General features: G+C 36.8%; 2 protein-coding genes across 2 annotated transcripts; both read left to right on the forward strand.

Annotated features, from left to right (window-relative positions):
• The first annotated feature begins 695 nt into the window (after positions 1-695).
• Positions 696-6394, forward strand: LOC141647126 (uncharacterized). The gene is made up of 5 exons (XM_074455179.1): positions 696-972; positions 3723-4224; positions 4784-5199; positions 5569-5664; positions 5785-6394. Exons 1-5 carry the CDS (start codon positions 806-808, stop codon positions 6002-6004), a joined length of 1401 nt encoding a protein of 466 aa, XP_074311280.1. The 5' UTR covers positions 696-805; the 3' UTR covers positions 6005-6394.
• An 858-nt stretch (positions 6395-7252) lies between these two features.
• Positions 7253-22834, forward strand: LOC141647129 (dihydrolipoyllysine-residue acetyltransferase component 1 of pyruvate dehydrogenase complex, mitochondrial). Its single transcript, XM_074455183.1, has 23 exons — positions 7253-7473; positions 8859-8909; positions 9389-9437; positions 9526-9559; positions 11213-11262; positions 11355-11399; positions 11945-12018; positions 14224-14293; positions 15443-15634; positions 15793-15837; positions 15921-15994; positions 17078-17147; positions 17496-17876; positions 18304-18364; positions 18530-18574; positions 18677-18760; positions 19354-19430; positions 19522-19584; positions 20671-20741; positions 20995-21055; positions 21325-21385; positions 21468-21548; positions 22447-22834. The coding sequence occupies exons 1-23, from the start codon at positions 7373-7375 to the stop codon at positions 22503-22505; spliced, it is 1899 nt and encodes a 632-aa protein (XP_074311284.1). The 5' UTR covers positions 7253-7372; the 3' UTR covers positions 22506-22834.
• Positions 22835-23323: the final 489 nt, after the last annotated feature.

The raw sequence follows: 23323 nt of genomic DNA on the forward strand, positions 1-23323 counted from the left end.
CTGAAACTTTTGGGCCGAGTCTTTGCTCTACTAAATTTGTGTTTATTTTTTCAGTTTGGTCCGGTTTTAGACCAATGCTTAGCCCTACTTATAATATGTTCGACTCTCCAATCTACTTATTTATGTGTTTGGTAAATGACATGTTGAAACAGTAAATTGAGATAAGCTACTCCCCAACATATTCACTTTAGTAAATTATATCATTCATTTAGACATTGATACAACAATATGTTAACCTAAACTCACTAATTACCAACCACTTTTTTTAAATTTGCTAATTGCATAATACTTACTAGTCAAAACTCAAACCTGTCAATTCAATTTATATAATCTGATTGACCAATCTATTTTTCTACAAACAATAATTTACTGACCAGCTAGTTTTGCTATGGACGGATATATCCGTCTCTAACTAAAGACGGGTCAAATAACTTGAAAGTGGTGACATTTTTTGCTCCCATCACTCCACTTGTTGTTTGTCTTATTAGGAATGTGGTATTGTATTTGACCCGTCTTTACTTATAGACGGATATGTGCCGATTTTGTTTAGTGAATAACAAACGTGGCCTTAAATGAAGATATTAGATTGTATTTGACCCGTTTTAACAATAAAACGGATACTATTATTGGGTTTAAAGTTAAAAGCCCATGTACTCCGTATCAAGTAGTAGTAGACTAGTGTAGTACAGCTGTACAGTCATACAGACATTCACTTAAAGTGGCGGGAATTCTCAACTTCACAATTCCCAAAAATACAAAGTTTACACAGTTTTTCTTCAACTGTTCCTGTCTCCGGTCACTGAAAATGGTGGAAACGATGGAGGAGATGCCAATGACGGAGTATGAGCGGCGAAGACTAGAGAATATCAAGCGAAACGGCGACATGCTCTCTTCTCTCAATATCAATTCCATTCTTTCCAATCTCACTGATTCCTCCCTTAAGCGCCCCAGAGGCAGACCTGCGGGTCCCAGGTCTATTCTCTCTCTCTTTTCCGTTATTGCTTAAGACTGTCTTAAGTTAAGACGGTACTCACAAGTCACAACCAATTTAAATAGTATTAAAATGAAAAAGGATTGTGAGAGGTCATAACTTTAAAGACCATCTTAAGCAAGACTTGTTGAAATTTGGGTATCTTTTGTTGGAACACAAAAACTTCGGAGAGACGGTCTTTCAATAGTGTTATTGAGAAACCTCTCTCATGATAGGGTGAGAGACCTATTGAATTTCTTTTTTTCCTCTTATGTCTCCCACTAAATTAGTGGGAGACGGTCTCTCATGATACCTACTGTTGTTGGAATCTTTGGCAAATTTCTTGGGAAATTTCTAGTATTATCAAGGATGTAAAATTAGACCTTCATTTTTTTTTGATGAAGTGATAATTAAACATTGTATCAAGTGTCATTTTTGTGTTTGATGAAATGTAAAACTGTTATATTCCCGTCAATTCGATATGTTTTTCATTTACTAAAAAATTTGAAAGAGACGGTCTTTCACCAAGTTAATGGAGGATGTTGTACTTTTGGAATAAAACTCAAACCCATATGAGTTACACGGATTCCACATTGAAGAATTAGAGAAGAGTATTCTCATATATAAGGCATGAGACTACTCCCTTTATTGCTAATTGATTTTAGAGTGGAACCTCCTTAGACTTATGAAGTAGACTCTCTCTCCTCCATTTGGGCGCGATCTAGACCCGTTGTTAGGGATGTCAGCGGGGTGGGTACAAGTGGTTACCGCCCCGCACCCGCCCCAGTTGGGACTGGGGCGGGGATGGGTAGAGCTTTGGCGGGTGGTGGGGCGGGTGCGGGTACGAAAATTGTACCCGCCATGGTTAATGGGGTGGGGATGAATTTTGCATCTTACCCGCCTCATACCCGCCTACCCGCCAGTCATTAAAAAAAAATTTAGTTATAATTAAGATAAAATGTTAATAATAGCTGTTTTATAAAGTTTTTTTACTAATTTCTTTGATAAAAAAACTAAAATTATAAAGATAAATTCAAAAAAAAAATGGAAATTAATACTGATTAAATCAACTTTTGCGAAAAAATTTATCGAGTAAAATTATGGTGTAGCGGGTTAGTGGGTAAGCGAGGCGGATATGGTTTTATATTTCCTCCCGTTGGGGCGGGGATGGTTTTGGAAACTTGTACCCGCCACGGGTGGTGGGGCGGGGATGGGTAAGAGTTTTTCTTGGTGGGTACGGGTACGGAGGAGCCTATATCCACCACCGCCCCGCCCCAATAACATCCCTACCCTTTGTGTGTTTTTGATACCCTTGTTGAATTTAATAGTACCCTTTGTTTCGTGCGTGGAAATGGGTTTGGAAGCAGAATGATACTTTGGTCTAGATGGTATTCCCCTACCTTTTGTTTGTTAATGTAAATAATTTAATCAAATAAATATATAAAAAGATTTTATTTACAATATGTCATAGCTATTTTTTTAACTCTTTCTTATTTCTAATTTGATACCCAAAAGCATGAATGATACTTGGCTCTTGGCTCGGGTGGTATCGGGTTTGAACTTGATTCCCCGTACCTTTTGTTTGTTAATGTAAATGATAATTTAATCAAATAAATATAAAAAAAAATATCATTTACAATATATCATAGTTATTTTTTTCACTTTTTCTTATTTCTAATTTGATACCCATGTGCATATAAGTTCCACATGTCATAGACTCATGATCTCACATTGGAGAATTAGAGTTTGGGCTTATAAAATGAACTCTCTCTCCTCTATTTGAGTACGGCAATACGGCCAGACCCGTTTGCATGATTTAACTGGATGAGAAACTCATACGGTATGAAACCTCATTATTGTGAAAGAAACCCTTGGTATGGGGTTTGACTCATTCCAAACACCCCCTAATTGTTGATAGTGATCCAAGCTGTTTATTCGGTTTCTTCTATTTTCATAATATAAACATACCCATTTTATCTTTAAGCGTGATTGACCTCTTTTATTACGCATGATACTTTTAACCTTAAATTGTAAAATTTTATTGAGAGACTCTCTCTTTGGAGAATTATTGATTGCTTATAGGGGTTTCCGTGAATTTTGTACCCGTTTTATTTTTAAACATATGTTCACCATGCTACATTATCTTAGAAAGCCATTGAAAAACTGATGTGCAACTAGGTCCTTCAAAGCTAACAAGGTGAAAAATAAGCTTACAAAGGATCTCATCATCTTGGTTATTTGTTTATCTTTGCTTTTGGCATAAAGACCGTTGAGAGAGGAGGGGATAATTTTTGGTGGTTGTTATGGGATGATAAGTAGACAATAATGGATGTAGAATATTAAATTACTCACCAGAAGCAATTATAACACAAAAAGGAAAACAAATGAACGAGACACCCAAAAATGAAAATAAGTAAACAAATGAGGAGAATGGAGGGAGTACTTAAAAGATTCACTTATACCTTGGTTTTTCAAGGGCTCTTTGGAGTATTTCTAGAACTACTTCGTTTTTAGCTTTGTGTCAAAAGCAAATGTAAAGAGTTCTGTATATGATTGAGCAATTACTTTATGTTATAACATAGGCTTGAGTTTTGTGCAAAAGCAAACGTAAAGGATTCATTGAGACTGAGGGAGTAACGCCAATTTCACTTCATGTTCAAGGAATTAAAACACATGCAAAAAAAAAAAAATCATAATTGAAATAGGGTTGCTCATTTTGTAAATGATGAAGGGGAAATCTCATGTTTTGCAGAGAATGGCAGAAGAGGATTTATGAACGAAGTCGATCTTCGCTCCGAACACAAGGAATTCCTGCTTCTCATCCTTCTGGGTTATCCTATGATAAACCGTGTGACTTAACGACACCCTTGTCAAATAAGGAGCCAATTACTATGAGAAACGTCTACAAGGATGATGAAGAATCACATTACTCATTTGTGAAGAGACTGAGAGCCCTTGAAATGAATCCAGTTACTAATGTTGGAAGGGTGGCAGTGCAGGAACCTGTCAAACCTGAATCATTCAAGTTAGAATCTGAAAATGTAGCCAGAATTGTGCCAGAAGGATTGACAGTTATACGTTTCCTACCAACCTCAGGTACTACTGTGGTTGTTGCAGGGACTAGGTTTGGATCTTTGGGTGTTTGGGCAGCTACTTCCCGAGATGCAAACGATATTGGCAAAACTGTTCATCTCTACCGCCCTCATTCTTCTACTATCTATGGCATTTATGTCCATCCATTTTCGCCCACCAAGGTTATCTCTTGACATTGTTGTTATTATTATAGTTGGTGTTATTATTGAGCTAAAGAAACATATATTCATGAATCATGATCATAACTTGCAATTGTTTTAGGCTCTCTTAAGTTTTTGGTTTTCATGTTGTACTCCGTACTTAATATGAAAAAGAGGTCACAAATCGGAGAATTGAGTTAGGTATCTTCACTATCTTGTATTTAGTCTCTACTAGCTCTTCCTGACATTACAATGTTCTTGATAGGAAAACAAGTCATGGATATTGTGCTGCTTAAGCAATTTGAAATGTTTAAGTCGATTATCATTTTTTTCGAGGACATGGACGTTGTCACAACTTGATTTTTTTTTTTTGAATTTGGGAGTAATTGGGACGATTGTGATTTGTAGAGGGAAAAGGTGTTGGTCGAATTTTGGCGGGTGGTATTGAGCTTCATTGAGCTTAGCTGTTTAGGGTGGCTTGATTTTGCATCCTTTCTTTACAAACTTGCACCTCTATCTTCGTTTTGTTTGGTTAATTCTTGGCTAGCTTACAACTCGTAATGATACAACCTGTGAACAGATATACTCTTGTTGTGGTGATGGTCTTCTGCGAGTGACGGACATTGGGACGGAGAAGTTTGATCTGTTATACTCGACCAGTTCAGGGTCTGCTATATATTCCCTTTCCCAACCGCCAGATGATGTAAACTCCATTTATATTGGTGAACGTCTAGGTCTAAAGTTGTACGATAGGAGAGCCGGGAAGATCGTCAATTCTTGGTTACTCCACAAGGGAAGAATAAACTCAATTGATTTTAATCCGTCCAACACAAATGTTCTTGCTACCACGTCTACTGACGGTCTAGCATGCCTGTGGGATCTTAGAAAGATCAACAATCGACAATCAAAATGCAAACCTTTCTTGACATTTACTCGTGAAAAAAGTATACATTCTGCCTATTTTTCACCGTCTGGTAGCTGTCTGGCGATAACAAGGTATACTTCTGTTATAACTTAGGGCAAACAACCTCGTTTTGATTCTGTGTGTAATGATTTGCTTTATTGAAGCTTTTTATTCCTGTTAAGACATTCCCGAGCTTAATTGACTCGTACTTCTTGTTTCAAACTTTCAACTGTCTCACAACAGAATATGCATCTGTTAACCTTTTCTGCAGGTTTACTTAACCCTAATCAATACAGACTGCATGATTTTCAGCATCAATATATGAGCCTATAATGCAGTTCGGATCATATGATTGATTATGGAGTTTTAGCTGAAGACGCGGTCTATTGTTTTATCATTAATATATTGATCAGTATTCTCGTACCTTCCACAAATGTACTTATCTAAGTAATCTTTTGCAGTTCGGATCATATGATTGCTGTGTTGGGAGGTGCCGATTTTGACGACAATCACATAATCTATCGCGGCCATTCTAGAAATATTCCGCTTTGTTCTAGGTACAATTTCCTTTTAAATACCTGCGGAACTTATTACTTCGTATTAATGTCCTCAATTCTTCCATATTTCGTAAATACTTGCATCAGTTGTTCACCTTTTTTGGTGTTTGCGAAAAGCAGAGCAATATGGGGTTGGGATGACACCTATCTTTATATGGGATGTAAGAAAAGAAGAGTCGAAGTTCTTTCGGTCCCCCAGAGAAAGACGACAGCGACACTAGAGAGCTCCCTTGTTTCGAGCCTCCCGTTCCAATTTGATGCTCACCCTTGTAAGGTGGGGATGCTTGTTGGTGCTTCTTCTGGGGGTATGGCTTTCTTGTGGACAAGTCGTGACTGTTAAGCTTTTCGAGTACCTGTTATTGACTTATTGAAGGAAAAACAACCATGATTAGATAATATCCAAATTTTCATTTCAAAGGAGATCATATATGTAACGGCATCTACTGAATTATGGTTATTAGCGTCATCTACTGAATTATGCGAACATCTCATCGATTTGTTTACCTGTGATTTAAATACCTCGAACAAGGAATATAATAGGTAAACAAACGGATGAGACGGAAAGAGTATTATATACTCCATTTTGGAAGTGAAAGTGGACTGATGTCCTGCAGTGTATGCAATGTAGTGTTTCTCCTTGTGCTTAAGTTTTTGTGTAATTCTGTAGTTTTGGACTTCTGGCACATTGGGAGAGTTATGTACTTGTGTTAACGGTTAAGTTGAACTTTTAGTCTTGCTTAAACAGATAGTATCCGTCATAAGCTTAAGATGGGTAGGATATAACCATATTATGTGAAAATGGTATGAAAATGGGTCATGACATGAGATATGGTACTTAAAGTTTGAAAAGAGGAGTTTGAAAAAAAAAAGTGTCGTTTTTTGAATTCGGAAATACGAGTTAGGGTCGCTTAATGTTTTTCAGTTTAAAAATTGGACATTTCGTGTAAAGTGATAAACCTCAAGGATAATACTTGAATTTTGTGCACAAGTGGTACAATAAGTACAATTTTATATATACCGTGTGTCTGAGCATTTGTAATGTACGCCTGTACGAAGTCTATACTAGTTTACTTTATTATTAAAAAATTTAAAATTGACATATTATTAAGTTTTCATATTTTAATGTGAGGATAAAAAAAATTGAAATTGAAAACTTATCAAAAGAATCGGGTAAAGTCATAAAATGTGTATTTTAATGATTTTTTTTATCACAACACTTATAATTTCAATTTATAAATTTTCTCAAATAATTTTATAGATTTTGTTTATCACGAAATTAATAATATCAGTTCATAATTTTTTTTAATACGAATTTTGTAGGTGGTAAGTTTTTTTTTCTATACGAAACTAATAATGTCAATTTATCGGTTTTTCATATACGAATTTTTAGATTTATGTCACTTTTGTTTTATTTTATTTAAATTTAAAAGATTATAATTTAGTTAAAAATATAATATCCAATTTTTTTTTATCCTATTAGGTTTTTAATGCTTATATATACATTAAAAATACCATTTCTCTTTATATTTCGACTAGATAGACATACACGTACCAAATTAAACCCGCTAACCCGCTCGCCCGAGTCCGAGTTAGGATTGGCAATTGTCAACGAAAGGGTAGACGAGGGTGACCAAAGAAAACACGTACAGAAAGCGAAAGAAAAAAAAAGGGTTCTATTAATTCATCGGTGTGAGAAAACGATCTAACAATGGCGATGTCAAAGCTTCGACACCTGTTACTCTCTCGCTCTACCGCCATGCTTAGAGCTCGTCACCTCTCTTCTGCTTCACATTCCAGATTTCTCTCTAGGTTTTGCCACTTCTTTTGCCTGTTTCTTTTTTTATTTGATTTGTTTTTTTAATTTATTGAATTATTCGATTGTTCTACAATTTTGATTGAATTTCAATTGTGTTTTTGAGGAATTCGGAGGATTTTAGGTTTTGTTTGATTTGATCTGACCTAGAACGACATAATTGGCATTTTCGTGTGTTTGATTGAGATAATTAGAGCTTGTGAGTTGTAAAATCATTTTCGTAATTCGATATCGGAGGAATGCGTCTCAATTGCGCGTAATTGTTATCTTTTCGGCTCATGAACCAAATTGTGTTGAGGTTCTAGTGCCTAGACTATAGATTTTTTTTTTTGGCAACGAGGAACGTCTCTCATCAGCAGCCTAGGGCGATACACCTTTGAGAGACCAAACCCCGAGAGATATGTGACAGCACTCTAAGCTGGCACTCTCTTTTAGCAGACCCGAAGGTCCCCGTGCAATAACCGCATACTGTCCCATGCAGGGAGTCGAACCCGGGACCTCGCAATTCATGCTAGTGTCTTGACTATAGAGGTTTTAAGTTGAGTGAGTTGTGAAATCATTTTTGTCGGCGTAATTCTATGTCTGACATGCGTTTCAAATTCCCTATCGTCTCGTCTCACGAAGCGAATTGTGTTGAGGTGCTAATGTCTGGACTATAGAGGTTTCAAGAACTCCGTCATAGACTACTATGGGTGAATTTCAAATTTGAGCTCATGGATTGCAAAATCATTTAAGTCAGCATAATTATGTAATCGGTTCATTAGAGTTTAGATTCCGGTCTCAATTATGCCTCATTCTTATATTCTAGTTTCACAAACCAAACTGTGCTGAGGACTTCAGGTGATTATAGAGGTCTTGTGAGTTTGGAGTTTGGACATTGATCCTTAATTTAATTCTGTAAAATCTGTATCTGACACGCGTGTCGATTGCACGTAAATTGTGTATCTACTCGCCTCACGAACCAAATGGTTTTGAGTGCTAGTGTCTGGACTATAGAGGTTTTAAGAACTCTGCCATAGACTCTGCTGGGAGAATTTTAGCTTGAGCTCTTGCGTAGAAAAATTGTCTAGATCGGCTTAATTCTGTATTCCGTTCGTTAGAATATAAACTCGCGTCTGTATTATGCATCATTTTGATATTCTGGTTTCACAAACCAAACCTCATTGAGGTGCTCGTGTATAAAGTATAGAGGCTTTGTGAATTCTGTCATTGATCCCTGATGTATATATTAACCCTCCCTTCTCCTTCCCTCAGTGTATATATATGGAGTATTTAGTTACCTTTCATTTAGCTATTTAATAACTAGCACATTTCGGGTTTCATGTTTTTCCTAAGTGTAGTGATTCTGTAATTATTTACTTGCATCATTTTGGTTATGCAGAAATTATGGTCCAAAAGTTTTGTCGACGGATGTTAGTGGTAGCCTTTTCAGGTCAGTTTCTATTTGCTTGTCTTCTTTTTCTTCGTTTGGTATTATGATGTTACGAGTAGGGTACTTGTCATAACTGATTCCCTTCATATGTTTTTTTTGCTGTTGTGTAAGTAGCTTGGGTTTTCTGCCTTTTCCTGCTCAAAAATTTTGTTTTTTGGTACACTCTTGTTGCACTGTGGACATTTGTCCTCGAGTATTTGGTGTAGATGATGCACTTATAAAGTTCTGTGAATCAATTTTTTGTTTTGTTTTTTTGTTTTGTTTTTGGTGACAGCCTGGGGATTATTTCTTCATAATATTTTGCAGATGCTAGTGGTTGCTTTTTGTTACTGTTTAATGTGTGCTAGACTCTTAAGTGAGTAAAAAAACATGGAATATACATCTTGATAGTTGCAACAGGCACTTTATAAATTTGTAAATTATGTAGCATTTTTTTCCTTATTGACTTTTGAATGTGCCATCCGTATAATCCATATCAGGTCTACATCTATGGTCACCGGTTCTCCTCATAAATGTTGTACAATCAAGGTTAGTTCCTAAAGAAATGAGCTCTAACTTTCTCATCCACCTACCCCTCAGCATGTCGACTGATTTATTTTTTAATTTTATTTTGCAGTCGAAAATTGGGCTGCGCTATGGATCCACTAGTGGTATTTTCCCTCACTTTGCCTTCACTTCTTGGTGTTTTCTTCCTGCGTCTGGCTTGTTCTCTGTGAACATATGTTGGATTCTTGTAAGCTTAACATCGTTTACAATTTTAAGCTGCTGGACTCACTTTTAAAATAGTGGCAAACATGTGCTCTGGTGATGTTCACTGTGTTACTTTAATTGTGTGGTGTTTAGTTTCTCCCTTGTGTAGTACTCTTAAGTGTTTATTTAATTCATTTTTATGTGAGGCTTTACACATTGTGGTTCTTCTGACTCTTGACAAGACTCTAGACAAGACTTGATACAACTGACCTACAAGGCTGTGACATGCTCAACTCCATCTTTTGGTTTCTTGGTCTTAACAAAACCACCCACAATCCATAAGCTCGCGTGATAAACCTGTAAAACTTATATGCCTTTAGTATGATACACAAAGATATCTTGGGTACAAGGTAGAAAATTTATAGGATCTAGTTGGTCCTTAGAGGTCGTGGCCTTGGGGGTTGTCTAATGTTAATCACTACTGTAGAAGTAAATGAAAAGTTGTAGGATCTAGGTTGTCAACTTGTTGCCAGAGATAATCAGGGAAGTATTTATGTTACTGAAAAATTTATCTATTTTGTCATTAGTAGTAGTCTTACCAAAGAAGTGCCTCAATGTATACCCGCGTAGGTCTGAGAGTGTCTTTTCAACAGCACAGCCATTATGTTGGATTTCGTTATGCATGGAATTTTATGGTAAAAATGCGGGCATTTCGTTATGCATGGAATTTTAGGGTAAAAAGTATCGCAAGAGCACGATAAATGTGGTGGGCATGTGTATTTTGTGTTAAGTGTGTACTGAAGGATTACGGAGGACTCAACTAAGTAGGAAGGAGTGTGGTTGAGGGGTGGGGTGGTTGTTTGCATCCATCGAAGAAAAGATGTTGGAGATTACTTATGCTGATTTTAACATTTGCGAAGTAGGGGATTCATATGATTCTCAATGCGTTTTTTTTTATCATGGGTAATTTTTATTGTGTGTGGGAAGCGAGTCGGAAGATCGCCTTTTACCAAATTATCTAATTAACAATGTTGGATCTAAGTGTCTTTGGCGTATATTGAACTTTCGATACACATCAAACTTACTTTTGGGGACATCCAACTCCCAATTGTAAGTGTCACCTTAAATGAAAATTCTATGACAACTTAGCCACTCTATCTTCCAACGAAATTTAGGCATTAGTGTACTGTGGGGGATTGATGAAATTGAGGTCTAAAATAGAAAAAAAGGTAGTTCTTTTTCCAAATTCTCTGTGTCTAAGCTGTTTCCGTTAACCACTTGGTGCGTATAGCCCGTGGCTATACTAAGGATATAATGGAGACTATAACCGTATAAGATTTCTTGTGTAGCCATTTTCAATAGTGGATGGCTGCTGTATGGCCAATACTTTTTACTTGAACCTCAGTTTATATTTTAGCATATTTTGATATGTTATTAAAGTGTAGGGCATGCTAGTATTTATCCTCTTTTCCCGTAGTTATGTCACTTTTTTGCTTACGTGTTGTGTCGGTGATAACTGCAACTTATATCCAGTGATAATCTATGGTTTCTCCCTACTGTTTCAGTTTATTAAAATGGGATTTTACTAACCTCTGTATTTGTTTACGTGGAAGAGGACCCACTACATACAGTCCTTGAAATGCCAGCACTGTCCCCCACGATGGTATGTATATCTGTATTTGATATTCCTTATGTAACATGTGTTTCCAATCGTGTTTTTGACGGAGGAATTCGTATTTATTTGCTCTTGTGCAGAGTCAAGGAAACATTTCAAAATGGTTGAAGAAAGAAGGAGATAAGGTAAGTTAATATTAAGATTATGAGCAATGAAGCATTGGAAAACATAAGGGTCAGCATCACTCTAGACCGGAGCTAATGAAGACCAAAAGATAATATTTTGCGGACCCAAAATCGTAACTAAATTTTTTAATAAATCTCTCTTGGGTCAGACCAAGCATAATTTTTAGGTCCGGACCGATCTGTCAGAAATGAACTGAAAAATAATATTATTTTGTTATTATGTTATGATTGTTAAAGTTATACTTTATTGACCCCAATAATATAAATAACCTAGCTTTCTTTTTCTATGTATTAAACACATTAAGTTAATACTAATTTTTTTGGTAGAATATATAATTACGTCATAAAATCCTGAAAGTTTGTCTACAAACACATAATTCAGTCCTATATGTCCGAACTGGAGTCAGTGGATCCGCGTACAGTCGAGGCTGATTTATGTTCACCCTCCTATGCCCTAGGACAATGTGTCATACCATTGTGAAATGGAAGGTGGTTGACTGTTCTAGCTTTAAATGCTTGCTTTTCTGACTACCTTGTTTTATCAGATAGCAGTGGGTGATGTCTTGTGCGAAATAGAGACAGACAAAGCTACTGTGGAGTTTGAAAGCCTTGAAGAAGGGTAATAATAAAATCTTGCCTTTTTATTCATTTATTGAATTGCTGTTGATAATTGATCAAGTTCCTTCCGTTCTCTTTTATGGTATTGTATCTGTCACTGTTATTAGAAAAACACATTTTGTTAAAAGCCATTACTGATCATTAATTTTATTATACATGAACAAATATTCAGTTAGGTTATGGACTGTGAAAAGTGCAATTTAGGATTTTTCATTTTAATAGAAATAGATATAGACAAAATCCAGTATACAGGGTATGTGTTTGGCCTAGTTTCTTGAAGTGCTTTTTTTTGTCATTAAAAGCTTAAACAAGGCCAAAGACCCATTTTTTGCAAGTTAAAAATTCCTTTTAATAAGGTCAAAGTCAATTTTTAGTGCTCAAAAGTAGAAGCATCAATTTGGTGCTTCTAACTTTTACCTCTTCTTTTATAATTTTTAAGGGTTATGCTCTTTCATGGACAAAATTGACCACTTTATCCCTCTCATTTCTACACCATATTTTCAAGTTTATGCTCATTTCTAATATCTCTTTCAACTTCCTCCCTCTACCTCACAAACACCACCGCCCAACCACCACCTGTGCTCTACTGCGTCACCACCCCTGCTCAACCGCGTCACCACCAATGCCCCACCCCTCCTCCGCTTCACTGCCTACCAGACCCGCCCCTTCCTCCTCTGCCCAGTCATGCCCACCTCCTGCACAACCCCTCCCCCAATCTGTCCCCTAACCGCCGGCAACCGCCACCCCATCGCCTTACCGCCAGCAATCCCCACCCATACTCGCCTACCACCGGACCTTCTCCCTTGCCTCCTTCACACACCCTGCTCACCTAAGACTAGAACCGCCCTTGGCCCTCCCAAACAGACCCCCCCCCCCTCCTTCTCTGCCACCGCTGCTCGAACTTTGCCCACCGCCCCTCCCTCCCCGTCTCCGCCACCAGCCCTCCCCTTCGCCGCCACCCTTTTTCAATTAAAACCCTAATTTCTATAAAATATCCCTAAAATTATGCGTGTTGTTATAAATTGATGTTTACAGATTTAAATGGAATTATTAATCAATCAATATGTGATTCGGATGTATAATTGTTGAATTTGCTAAAAAAATTATTAATCTTTTGGAGGGATGGGAAAGGTGAGTTTTGTTTGGTCAAGGGTAGGTGTTGGAAAATTATAACAAAAAGTCCATGAAAGAGTAAAACGCGTCCATGAAAGAGCAATTGCGATTTTTAATATATAAATGACAAATTTGTATGTTATAGATATTTCAGCAAAATAAAATAAATACATACATTTATAATTTTTCATTCCTTACAAATAGAGACCCATCTTGATATACTTTAATCATAGTTTTTTCATTTTGCATTTTCTTAAGTAAAAAAACTTTTTTTGAAAAATAGTCTTGTAAAGTGGTAGCCAAACAATTGCTATTTTTCCAAGAAGTAGCTTACTAATAAACTCATTTTCAAAAGCATAAATTGTTTTTAGAGAGTTAGGCCAAACATGCTCAGAATCTTGTTTGCCTTTTCAAAAATCACCATTGAGAGCCGTTTCTGGTCAAAAGATTCCTTGATATGGCAGTTGGTGGTGGTACGTCCTCAATATAGGATAATCGAAGTTGCTTACGGTGCTAGTTGTTTGTTCTTTGCGTTTCAGTGTTTCTCTTTTCATCTTTTTTCCAAGGTTGCTTCTTTTGCAATTGCTCTACTCATGGAGACTTAAGTAAACTCCTCAAAGATATCCAACCTTCAACACAGTGAAGGATGAAATGGAAAATCAGAAGTTTGCTTTGTATTCTGCAGTGATGCTTCTTTTAGTTTAATATTTGCTACCTTCTAGTTCACAAGTATGAAGCAAATGGTAGTAAAGTCTTAAGTTATGCTTAACTGATTAGACAAAATTTTATCCCTGTGCATTGAAACTGTTGAGCAATAAGATTTAGATCCTCATATTGGACACTATAAAAAAATTAGTCACAAGGGTCTTTAAGAGAAAAGATGGATGTTAGAAGCCTTATTGTTCCTCTAGGGCTTTAGGGGTGTATCTCTTTCCTTTGTTATTGGAGGTTCCTCATGGACTATTCTGTTATTTCTGTTATGTCATGTATTTCTGATTACTTTTTCCCCTCTTACATTAGCATGCATCTAATTTTTGTTGGTAACGAGGGGACCCACAGCCGCCATTTAATTTTAAGTGGGCAAATTTTGCAGCTTTTTAGCAAAAATATTGGTTTCCGAAGGGACAAAAGATATTCCGGTTGGGCAACCTATTGCAATAACGGTAAGAGCTCTAGTGTGACATATTTTTGTAGATATCATATCTAGTTCTATTATATATATGGAGAGAAAGGAGCTATCTAACTCTACCATGTTACAAATTATGTTGTGTAGTAATAAATTGTGTTGGGGATGATATGGCAGAGAAGGGCGTAATAAAAGAACTAGAAGTTAGGACCGTTAGTCCATAATGGCTATGATGTGAAGTGTTTTTTTTTTCCGATGTAGTGCCCTTATTTCTTAAGCTAAATGGGCGATGTTTTTAAAATATGATATCCCTGTAGTATTTAGATTCCCAATAATTTTTATCTTCATATTGTGGCAATGAAAGACCCGTTGCGAGTAGGCACAATGTAAAAGACTGTGACTGATATACCTTAAGAGATGAGAAACAAAAAATGTTAAATAAAATACAAAAGTAAGAAGGAAAAAATATGCAGATTGCTATGCCTCACTAGTCATACCCCTGGTGAAATCATGCCCTCACGGGCACCACATGTACATTTTAGGGCATGATGAAGGCGCATTTTTCAGTTTAAGAACAATGTTAGCATACTTCTATGCTTGTTATAAATTAATGTGTGATTAAATTCCGGAGATCTTCAAGCCCCCTTTCTAAAAACGCCAGATATACTACCTATGGCCCAGCGCTGTAAGAATTCACACTTCTAAGGAAAGTTTGTGTCCTTGTTCAGCACTAGGAAAGTCAAACATTGAGGAGACTCCGAGTGCTCTATTAGCTAGCCTAGCTAAATCATTAGAGCAAAGTTTTTTCGCTAAGGAAACTGGTGTGGGCAACTAGACAAAATAATCTAGGCCTAGGTTAGAAAGTCTTAAGTCCTCTTCTCTCTTCCGCCTTTTGTGATTCTTCGCTGAAAAACTTTTTTTATCTCCTTGGATTCGATGCTGCAGGTCACAAGTATCCACTTGTGATGCCATGTAAATATATAGAGCAGATGTTCGCTCTCTAATTTTCACACAATGCCAGATAGAAGAAAATGAAAAACTGCTTTTTTGCCTATCAGTCTTCCTATGTATATATGCACTCACATGACATATATAGGCTCTTTCTAAGTAAATAGTAGAATTTGTTTAATGCCTATTGCCTACATATAAAGCAGTTTGATTTACAAAATATGGTTCTTCTTCTAAGGTTGAGAACGCAGAGGATATGCAAAATATTCCTGCTAATGCTGTTGGCCAACCAGGAGTTCAAGAAGAGAAGTCAACTACACCTGATGCAGTAGGCCAAAATATGGAGCCGGAGGCAAGTGCTGCTGAGATAAACACGGCCGATCTCCCTCCTCACATTGTTCTTGATATGCCAGCATTATCCCCAACAATGGTAAGAACTTGGACAAAGTTAGGGTATTGTCTTTGTGTTTGCTGTCTCTGGTTCTGTCAGATGTTAGTTTTTTTTTTTTTCTGAGCAGTTTGTTGTGTTTATCTCCATTTGTTAAATACTTAGTGACATTTTTGTCCTTTTTTCTTTCCCCTCAATAGAATCAGGGTAACATCACAAAATGGAGAAAGAAAGAGGGGGATAAGGTTTGTCTTCGTCTCCTAGCTAATTGTTCGTTTTTATTTAGCTCTATAGCACTATTTTATCTTAAGGACTTTTCTTTTTACAGATAGAAGTCGGTGACGTTCTCTGTGAAATCGAGACAGACAAGGCTACCCTTGAGTATGAAAGTCTTGAAGAAGGGTATGTATTGTTTCATCCATACATCCTCCTGACTATTGTAAATGTAGTCGTATGCATGAGCAAATATGATTATGGTAACAATCTCGGTTTGAGACTATCATTGAATTGGCCGTCTGGCCAGATCTCTAATGTTGGGCTATAATTGTGGCGGCGGCTGCTGCCTCGGAATGCCGTCACTGATATCCTCAAAATCTTGATAACTCTGCTACAATTTAGTGTCGCAGCCCATATTGAAAACCATGAACGCCATTTAGCTGTAACCATGATCCATTATCTTTTCTTGATCAACGCATCACTACTTATCTCTTGTTAACTATGCCATGTATCTGGATAACCGGCAAAATTGTTCTGTTGCCGTGGTGGAGGCATGATAGTAATTAGTAAGTTTCAGTTACTATCGTTATTGTGGAAGTGTAATCTTGCTAAAAGCGGCAAGTACCGCCAAAAATGCGGTCAATGTGATCTTCAAAACTCTACCAAGAGATTGCAATGCGGTTTCACAGCCTTTAATCAATACCATGCTGGTGGGCCTTATCTCTCCATGGCGTATGTCTGATACCTACAAATGATTAAATGGCAAGCATTTTAAGGTGTTTTGGATCATACATATAGTCGGGGGCAGTGAACCAGTTGTATTGTCACTCGATTGTTTGTACGTTCACTGTGTTCTTAGCTTAGTTGCATGGGGCTGCTTTATTCCCGAAAGTCAATAAAATAATTTTCTTCGCTTAAGATGGACTGAAGAAGCCCTGATCACTGGTCATCTCAATATTTTGCTTGTGATTCATCATATCCTCTTCAAGTTCATACTCAACCTTGTACCTTCCAAGCTTTCAGAACACAGCTTTACCCTGTCTCCTAGGGAGATATAATATTCAATCATACATTTAAATTTGAGTTTATTCCTTTCAGAACCCAAAGCTTTACCCTGTCTTCTGGCTGTATGCTGCCTTTGTTTATTTTCTCTCTCATTATTTTAAAATTGTGGAGGAAAATTTTGATTTAGTTTTTTCTTTGTTTTGAGCTGCCCAGTTACAACAATTTATTTTTCTGATCGTTGTTTCCCGTGTTGCTCTGGTCCAGGTACCTTGCTAAAATAGTGGCACTTGATGGCGCAAAAGATGTACTTGTGGGACAACCAATTGCCGTTACTGTAAGTTCCTGAAACTTATCTTGTTTCTGTTTTCTACTATGCCGACACAAGGAGATCGTTTCCGAATGAACCAAGATGAAAAATGCGTCAAGAACTGCAAAGGACTGATATTTTCCAAAAGAAAGATGTGTAACCACTTTTAGTAATCAGAATTCCTGTTTGAACTCTTCTTGGAGTCCCTTTTATCCACAGTAAAGAAGATTCCCACGTCTTAGTTAGCTGTAAAGCTGTATTTATCTAGCTTTCCTTCCTGTTCTGATCGGAAAATCACCTGGGGGGATGGGGTTGTTTCTGATGGCAGCCTGTCAATTTCTGGCTGTGTATGATGTGTTATATTTGCATTGCTAGGTGGAGTCTTCTGAGGATGTTGAAACAGTAATGGCGTCATATGGCAAAAGTGTTAAAGCAAATGTAGAAAAGCCAGTCACTCAACCGACTAAAAGAGAAGATAAAGAGAAGAAAATCAGGATTAGTAGGATTAGCCCATCTGCTAAACTACTTATCTCTGAATTTGGTCTTGATGCATCATCGCTAAACCCATCAGGTCCCCGTGGTACTTTGTTGAAGGGAGATGTTTTGGCTGCAATTAAGTCTGGGCAGGGATCCTCTAAGGCTGTGATACCACCAAAGAAACAGTCTCCATCACCTAAGATCCAGTCCCCAAGTACAACTTCAGTTTCAGCAGACTCATATTCTTACGAGGATTTGCCAAATAGCCAAATTAGAAAGGTGGATTTTGATTACATGACATTTATTGACAATGTGCCATTTTTTCTTAGTCATTATTCTATTCTCTCCATCAATATTGGGACACCATGGTACTTCTTGCTTAGTGTATCAGTGGTTGATTTTGGTTTGGTAAGAGAGTTATGTTCAATCATATCACTGAGCCGTGATAAAGACGATCATGCATTGTAGTCCTCTATTTTAATTTTCAGCCCCTTAGTTAATTTTATGATTAAGCGTATGTTTGATCTCTGCATGCCATGTGATCTAGTCTGTTCTATATGGATGCTAAGATGTTCACATTAGTTGGACAGTGACACGTGAGCTTGTCCAGTTGGACAAAGGGATCAGAATGTCGGCCATTTAAACGTTGGAATTGGCTGACAGGTCTATACTCTTTGATTTTTTTAATTTTTTTTTGTCGTTGCAGGTCATTGCCAAGCGTTTATTGGAATCGAAACAAAGTATACCTCACTTGTACCTGTCTACAGGTCTGGATTATCGCCTTTATCTCTCCTTATGTCCTTCCTGATGGGGACTATCACCTATTTCTTGATCTTCTCTTTTAACTTGAACGTAATATTCACGTTATACTTCCAAAGTGGATTCATGTTAGGCTTGTTGTAGTATGTAATATATTACATTGGTCTTTGCAGATGTTATACTGGATCCTCTATTATCCTTCAGAAAGGAGCTCATAGGTATATTTGTCGACATCCTGTCTGTAACTTACTATGTCATGTTTAGTAATTAATCTAATTATTCATTTAGTTTTAACTGATCGACTCTAAAATGATATGCAGAAAAGCATAACATCAAGGTTTCAGTGAACGACATTGTCATTAAAGCTGTTGCTGTTGCTCTTCGCAATGTGCCTGGAGCCAATGGTACACATGTCAAAACTCAAAACTGCTACCTTTCAGTGTTACTACCTGGAAATCTAGAATTCAGATAGGATGTCTGTTTGGTTTTGTAATCTACTTCAATGTGGTAGTATAGTTGTTTGGTGATTTGTGCAAGATGTGCAATCTATTTTGATGCGTCGGAATGTGATTAGTTTGCACGTTATGACTCTCCTTAAGACATTTCACAGACTTCCAGTCCATAGACTTGCTAAATGCTTAATCAACAGCTTGGTACAAAGCTTATGCAAGGTTTCATGATTAAGGACCTCACTATGGCTGTAGGCCTGTATCTAGGATAGAGACATGCAACATTATATTGGCTATCTTGAGTTCATGAGGCAGAGAAGGTATGGAATATTGGTTTCTTTTAGCTTTCAGAGTAATTCTACAAGAAATTAGAGTTGTGTGGGTTGAGTTATTTTTGTACTAGTTTTAAAGGTGGTTTTGGTCATATATGCGGAGTATGTGTTTATTTTCCTACCTTGACTGCTGAATTTTTATTTTATTTTTTAATTTTTAATTTCAGTTTCATATAATTCTCTAATGATGTCCTTATATGATGCGACTGTTCCTAGGTTATTGGGATACTCAAAAAGGAGAAATTATCTTAAACAATTCTGTTGATATATCTATTGCGGTGGCCACTGAAAAGGTAGGTCTTCGCCTCTTCATATCTTACCAAATGTTCCCAAAAACTTCATGCATCCCCTCTCTGACATAAATATTCAATCCTTTGTGCGTAGGGGTTAATGACTCCAATTGTTAAGGCTGCTGACCAGAAGACTATATCAGCAATATCTTCAGAGGTAATTGCAGCTGCAGTGGTTCTTTCTTGTTGTGCATTCATAGAGATTGTCAAGTTACATGCACCAAATAGGAAAATCGCAATATGCATATAAGGCGAATGAGAAATTGAAATGGAAAAAAATAAGATTAATTTTAAACGAATCATAGAAGTATTAGAGGACGGCTGACAAGTTAAGTTAATCTCTACTCCTATGAGAACCTGTAGATATCAAATTATGATCGGATCAAATTGTGTATTATTGTAGCAGCTGGTCTAGATTTGTCAAGAACTGACCCAACCCACAAATTTGGCTCAACTTGCTTTTGTAGAGCCAGGAATTCGTAATCTCGAACCTTGATTTAAGATGAACCAAACCTGAAACGACAATTTAGGGTCAGGACCTGCTAGACTCATGACCAGACTAGTGTCTCTTAAAAAATTTACAGGACTTGATAAAATAATACTTTAGTAAATTATTAAATGTTGATGATTACTTAAAGTTAATATTCATAAGCCGTAAATATGATTAGAATACCGATATTATATTATCTGTGATTCTGTGAATAGTATTTTGAATATTAATTAAATAATTAAATAATTACTATAATTTAAGATGTGTATATCACATATATGATTAGATCTCAGATCATCTCATGTGTGAATTATGTACATTCATATAATTTAATATGGAGTAATAAATACTCCCTCCCATTCACAATAAACCTCCTTATTTCCTTTTTCGGTTATTCACAATAACCTCCCTATTTCCTTTTTTAGTAAGTGTTTGTATGGTCCAAATTTAATTGTATGGTGGGGTAGTGTATTTGTGTGGTCCAAATTTAATTATATGGTGGGATAGTGTGTTTCCTTAATTTTTGTGCCAAAATGAAATGAGAGGTTTATTGTGAATGGGAGGGAGTATGAATTAATATTCAAATACTTCCTAAAGTAAATTTATGTTGGAGATTGTTTAATTTGAGAAGACATCAATGATGCATAAATATACTTTTGTCATTGTGTTGATTACATTGCTTATAGTCTTTATGAAATGCCTTCATTTACATAATTTTGATCGAAGTCTCCCCCAACCAACACCTTTCTTCAGGTTAAGGAGCTAGCTGAGAAGGCTCGAACAGGGAAACTTAAACCCGATGAGTTCCAGGGTGGCACATTTAGGTTTGTTACATGCATGGCATTAGATACTAGTTTGAGGTTTGGTCTTGATTCTTGAAGTTGGTCGTTGTGGCCCGGTATGGTTTATCACAAATGCTGCCAAATGCCAATACCAACTCAGACCACATGCGGCCGCAGTACTTTTCATACGCAATGAAGTTTTGCAGCCTAGATTTTATGCCATGATCACATGTGTCTCTTAAATGTTTACTTCTGCAAAAGCTGATATTTAACTCCCTTTGTGATGAAATTGTAGCATATCAAACTTAGGAATGTTTCCAGTGGACCATTTCTGCGCAATTATTAACCCTCCCCAGGTAATTCATTTTGTTCAATTAATTGTTTTTATATTTAAGGTAAAACTGTGTATATATGTGATTTCTTCATGTAGCATTATACTTATTGCTGTATAGCTGATAAAAGGAATCAGTTGACAACACTTTTCTTTAACAATTAAGATCCAGTAGAAACATTAATTTGTGACTCACGAATGTCAAACTTTGAATACAAATTGGGATGGAGAGAGTACAAAATTCTTTCTTATGCTGTTTATATGTAAATACCATTTTCGTCTCTCTCTTGTTAGGCTGGAATTCTCGCGGTCGGTAGAGGGAACAAATTTGTCGAACCAGTGATTGGAACAGATGGTGAGTTTCTTATCATTTGATTTGCTTGGGTGGGTCTCTTTGATTTTGTCTTGAATTCTTCCTTATTCTTACTGCTGTCCAGGATTGGAGAAGCCTGGAGTCGTTACAAAGATGGTGTTGACGTTATCCGCTGATCACCGTGTTTTCGATGGTAAAGTTGGAGGTTAGTGAATAAGGGCTACTTTTACTTTTCCTGCCATCTGTAATGACATTGTCTACAACTGTGGTTGGTGATTAAGTATTGCCGTTTTCTTTCCTAAAACTGAATCTGGTGGTTCACTTTCTCCCTAGAGCAATAATAATACAACAAAGTTAGCGGGAGATTGCCCTTTAGACATTGACACTTGTGTTTCTGGTGCCAAGTGAATTTTCAGTGATCTAATAAACTAGGTCACAGCTTCTACATAAGTTGATGATTGTTTTGCACAGTCAAAAGTATAATTTGGTCGTCAGTACTCGTTTGTTTAGGCTATGATAAGATAAACTAAAATGGCCCTCTGCATCATTTTCGTTTCTTATATTTTGAACTAGTATTCGGTCGACCACTTTACTCACAGTAGGCACGAGTTTTTCATGTAATGGAGTAATTTAATCCCTAGATCAGTATTAAAATTACAAAGTAAGATGTCCAATTCCTCATTATGATAAGCTAAGGGTGATTTTAAACCAATGGAGATCCTCACCATTTCCTTCTCTCCATTCTCTCTCTCCGCCGCTTATTAACGGACAGTCCAGAGTTGATGTGGCGGTTCAGTTTTGGAGAATGGAGATTTGATTTTGCTCCATAGATCTAGGCCTTTGATTTTTGTCAAATATAAATCTCAATTCATTAATAATTAACGGAGAGAGGAAATGGAGAAAAGAAACAAAGAGATTTTTAGGTTTGGATTTAATAGTACTCCGTATTCCGTAATAAGAAGTAAGATGAGGTGGAGAGGGGAAGGGGGGAATGGAGAAGTAACATGTTATTCATGAAGTTGGCGATTTCGCAACCTGTGTGCTGAAATAGACGTTACGTTTTTTGAAGGATGTATTCTGACATTTTTCTCGCTACCTTTCAGGAGATTTTCTTGAAGCTTTACGAGCAAATTTTAGCGATATCAGAAGGCTCCTTTTGTAAAATAGGGATCATCTTGAGATCAAACTTCATGAGCTTGATTGCGTTGACGATTAATCAATTTTGACTTAACTGAGTTATTGGCATCTCCTCACGAAACGACTACAATAAATTTTGGGGACTCCCCTGTTGCAGTGCAGCACCGGATTTGAGTCGCCGTAAATTAATGAATTTGTGTATTCTCCCTCTTATTTGTATTGTCTCCTTAGCCCCCTTCCATCTTTGATGGTTTCTTATGGCCTCTATATACTCTCATAAACTCACGATATTCAACAACTACAATTATTTAAGAAAATATTATGAAAATAGTTCTGCTGATTAACCAAACGCAATTGACGAGTTTTTAATGCCGGCTATAGTCTACATACATTATGTGGAAAATCTATGGAAATTTTGTGGTATTATGCCAAGTTTCAAACTCATGCCCAGGATATCAAAAGCAAATATTTACAGAAACACAAATTGCATCCACCACAAAGACCCAATACATAAGAGTTATTAGCAACAACACTGGAGTTCGAGTTACGCTATAACCACAAGATGGAATTGTGATCTTCCATGAATCAGCTTTTCAAACTGTATTCATGGGTTTCCCTTTGAACATCAAATTTTCTCCCATAGTTTCCGGTCTCAGATTTCAAGGGGTTGTGGACTTGTGGTGGTGTTAGAATCCATCAGGTATCTAATCTCATTCTAAATTATCTCAATCAAACATTAGAATGGATCCAAAGTAAACAAACAAACACTCTATATGGCGTTGTTTCCATTTAAATACAACGGAAATTTTTTGTGATGTTTTTCGAGCAAGAGACCACCTTGTC

This window comes from Silene latifolia, chromosome 3 (assembly GCF_048544455.1).
Source record: "Silene latifolia isolate original U9 population chromosome 3, ASM4854445v1, whole genome shotgun sequence".
In the NCBI taxonomy this organism is placed as follows: domain Eukaryota; kingdom Viridiplantae; phylum Streptophyta; class Magnoliopsida; order Caryophyllales; family Caryophyllaceae; genus Silene; species Silene latifolia.

Bases quoted from the DNA above. Each gene is read 5' to 3' on its own strand.
- LOC141647126 (XM_074455179.1), top strand. From the start codon at position 806: ATGGTGGAAACGATGGAGGAGATGCCAATGACGGAGTATGAGCGGCGA. The intron at 973-3,722 runs GTCTATTCTCTC...CATGTTTTGCAG, and splicing joins GGCAGACCTGCGGGTCCCAG to AGAATGGCAGAAGAGGATTT. The intron at 5,200-5,568 runs GTATACTTCTGT...AATCTTTTGCAG, and splicing joins AGCTGTCTGGCGATAACAAG to TTCGGATCATATGATTGCTG.
- LOC141647129 (XM_074455183.1), top strand. From the start codon at position 7,373: ATGGCGATGTCAAAGCTTCGACACCTGTTACTCTCTCGCTCTACCGCC. The intron at 15,838-15,920 runs GTTTGTCTTCGT...TTCTTTTTACAG, and splicing joins GAAAGAAAGAGGGGGATAAG to ATAGAAGTCGGTGACGTTCT. The intron at 15,995-17,077 runs GTATGTATTGTT...GCTCTGGTCCAG, and splicing joins TATGAAAGTCTTGAAGAAGG to GTACCTTGCTAAAATAGTGG.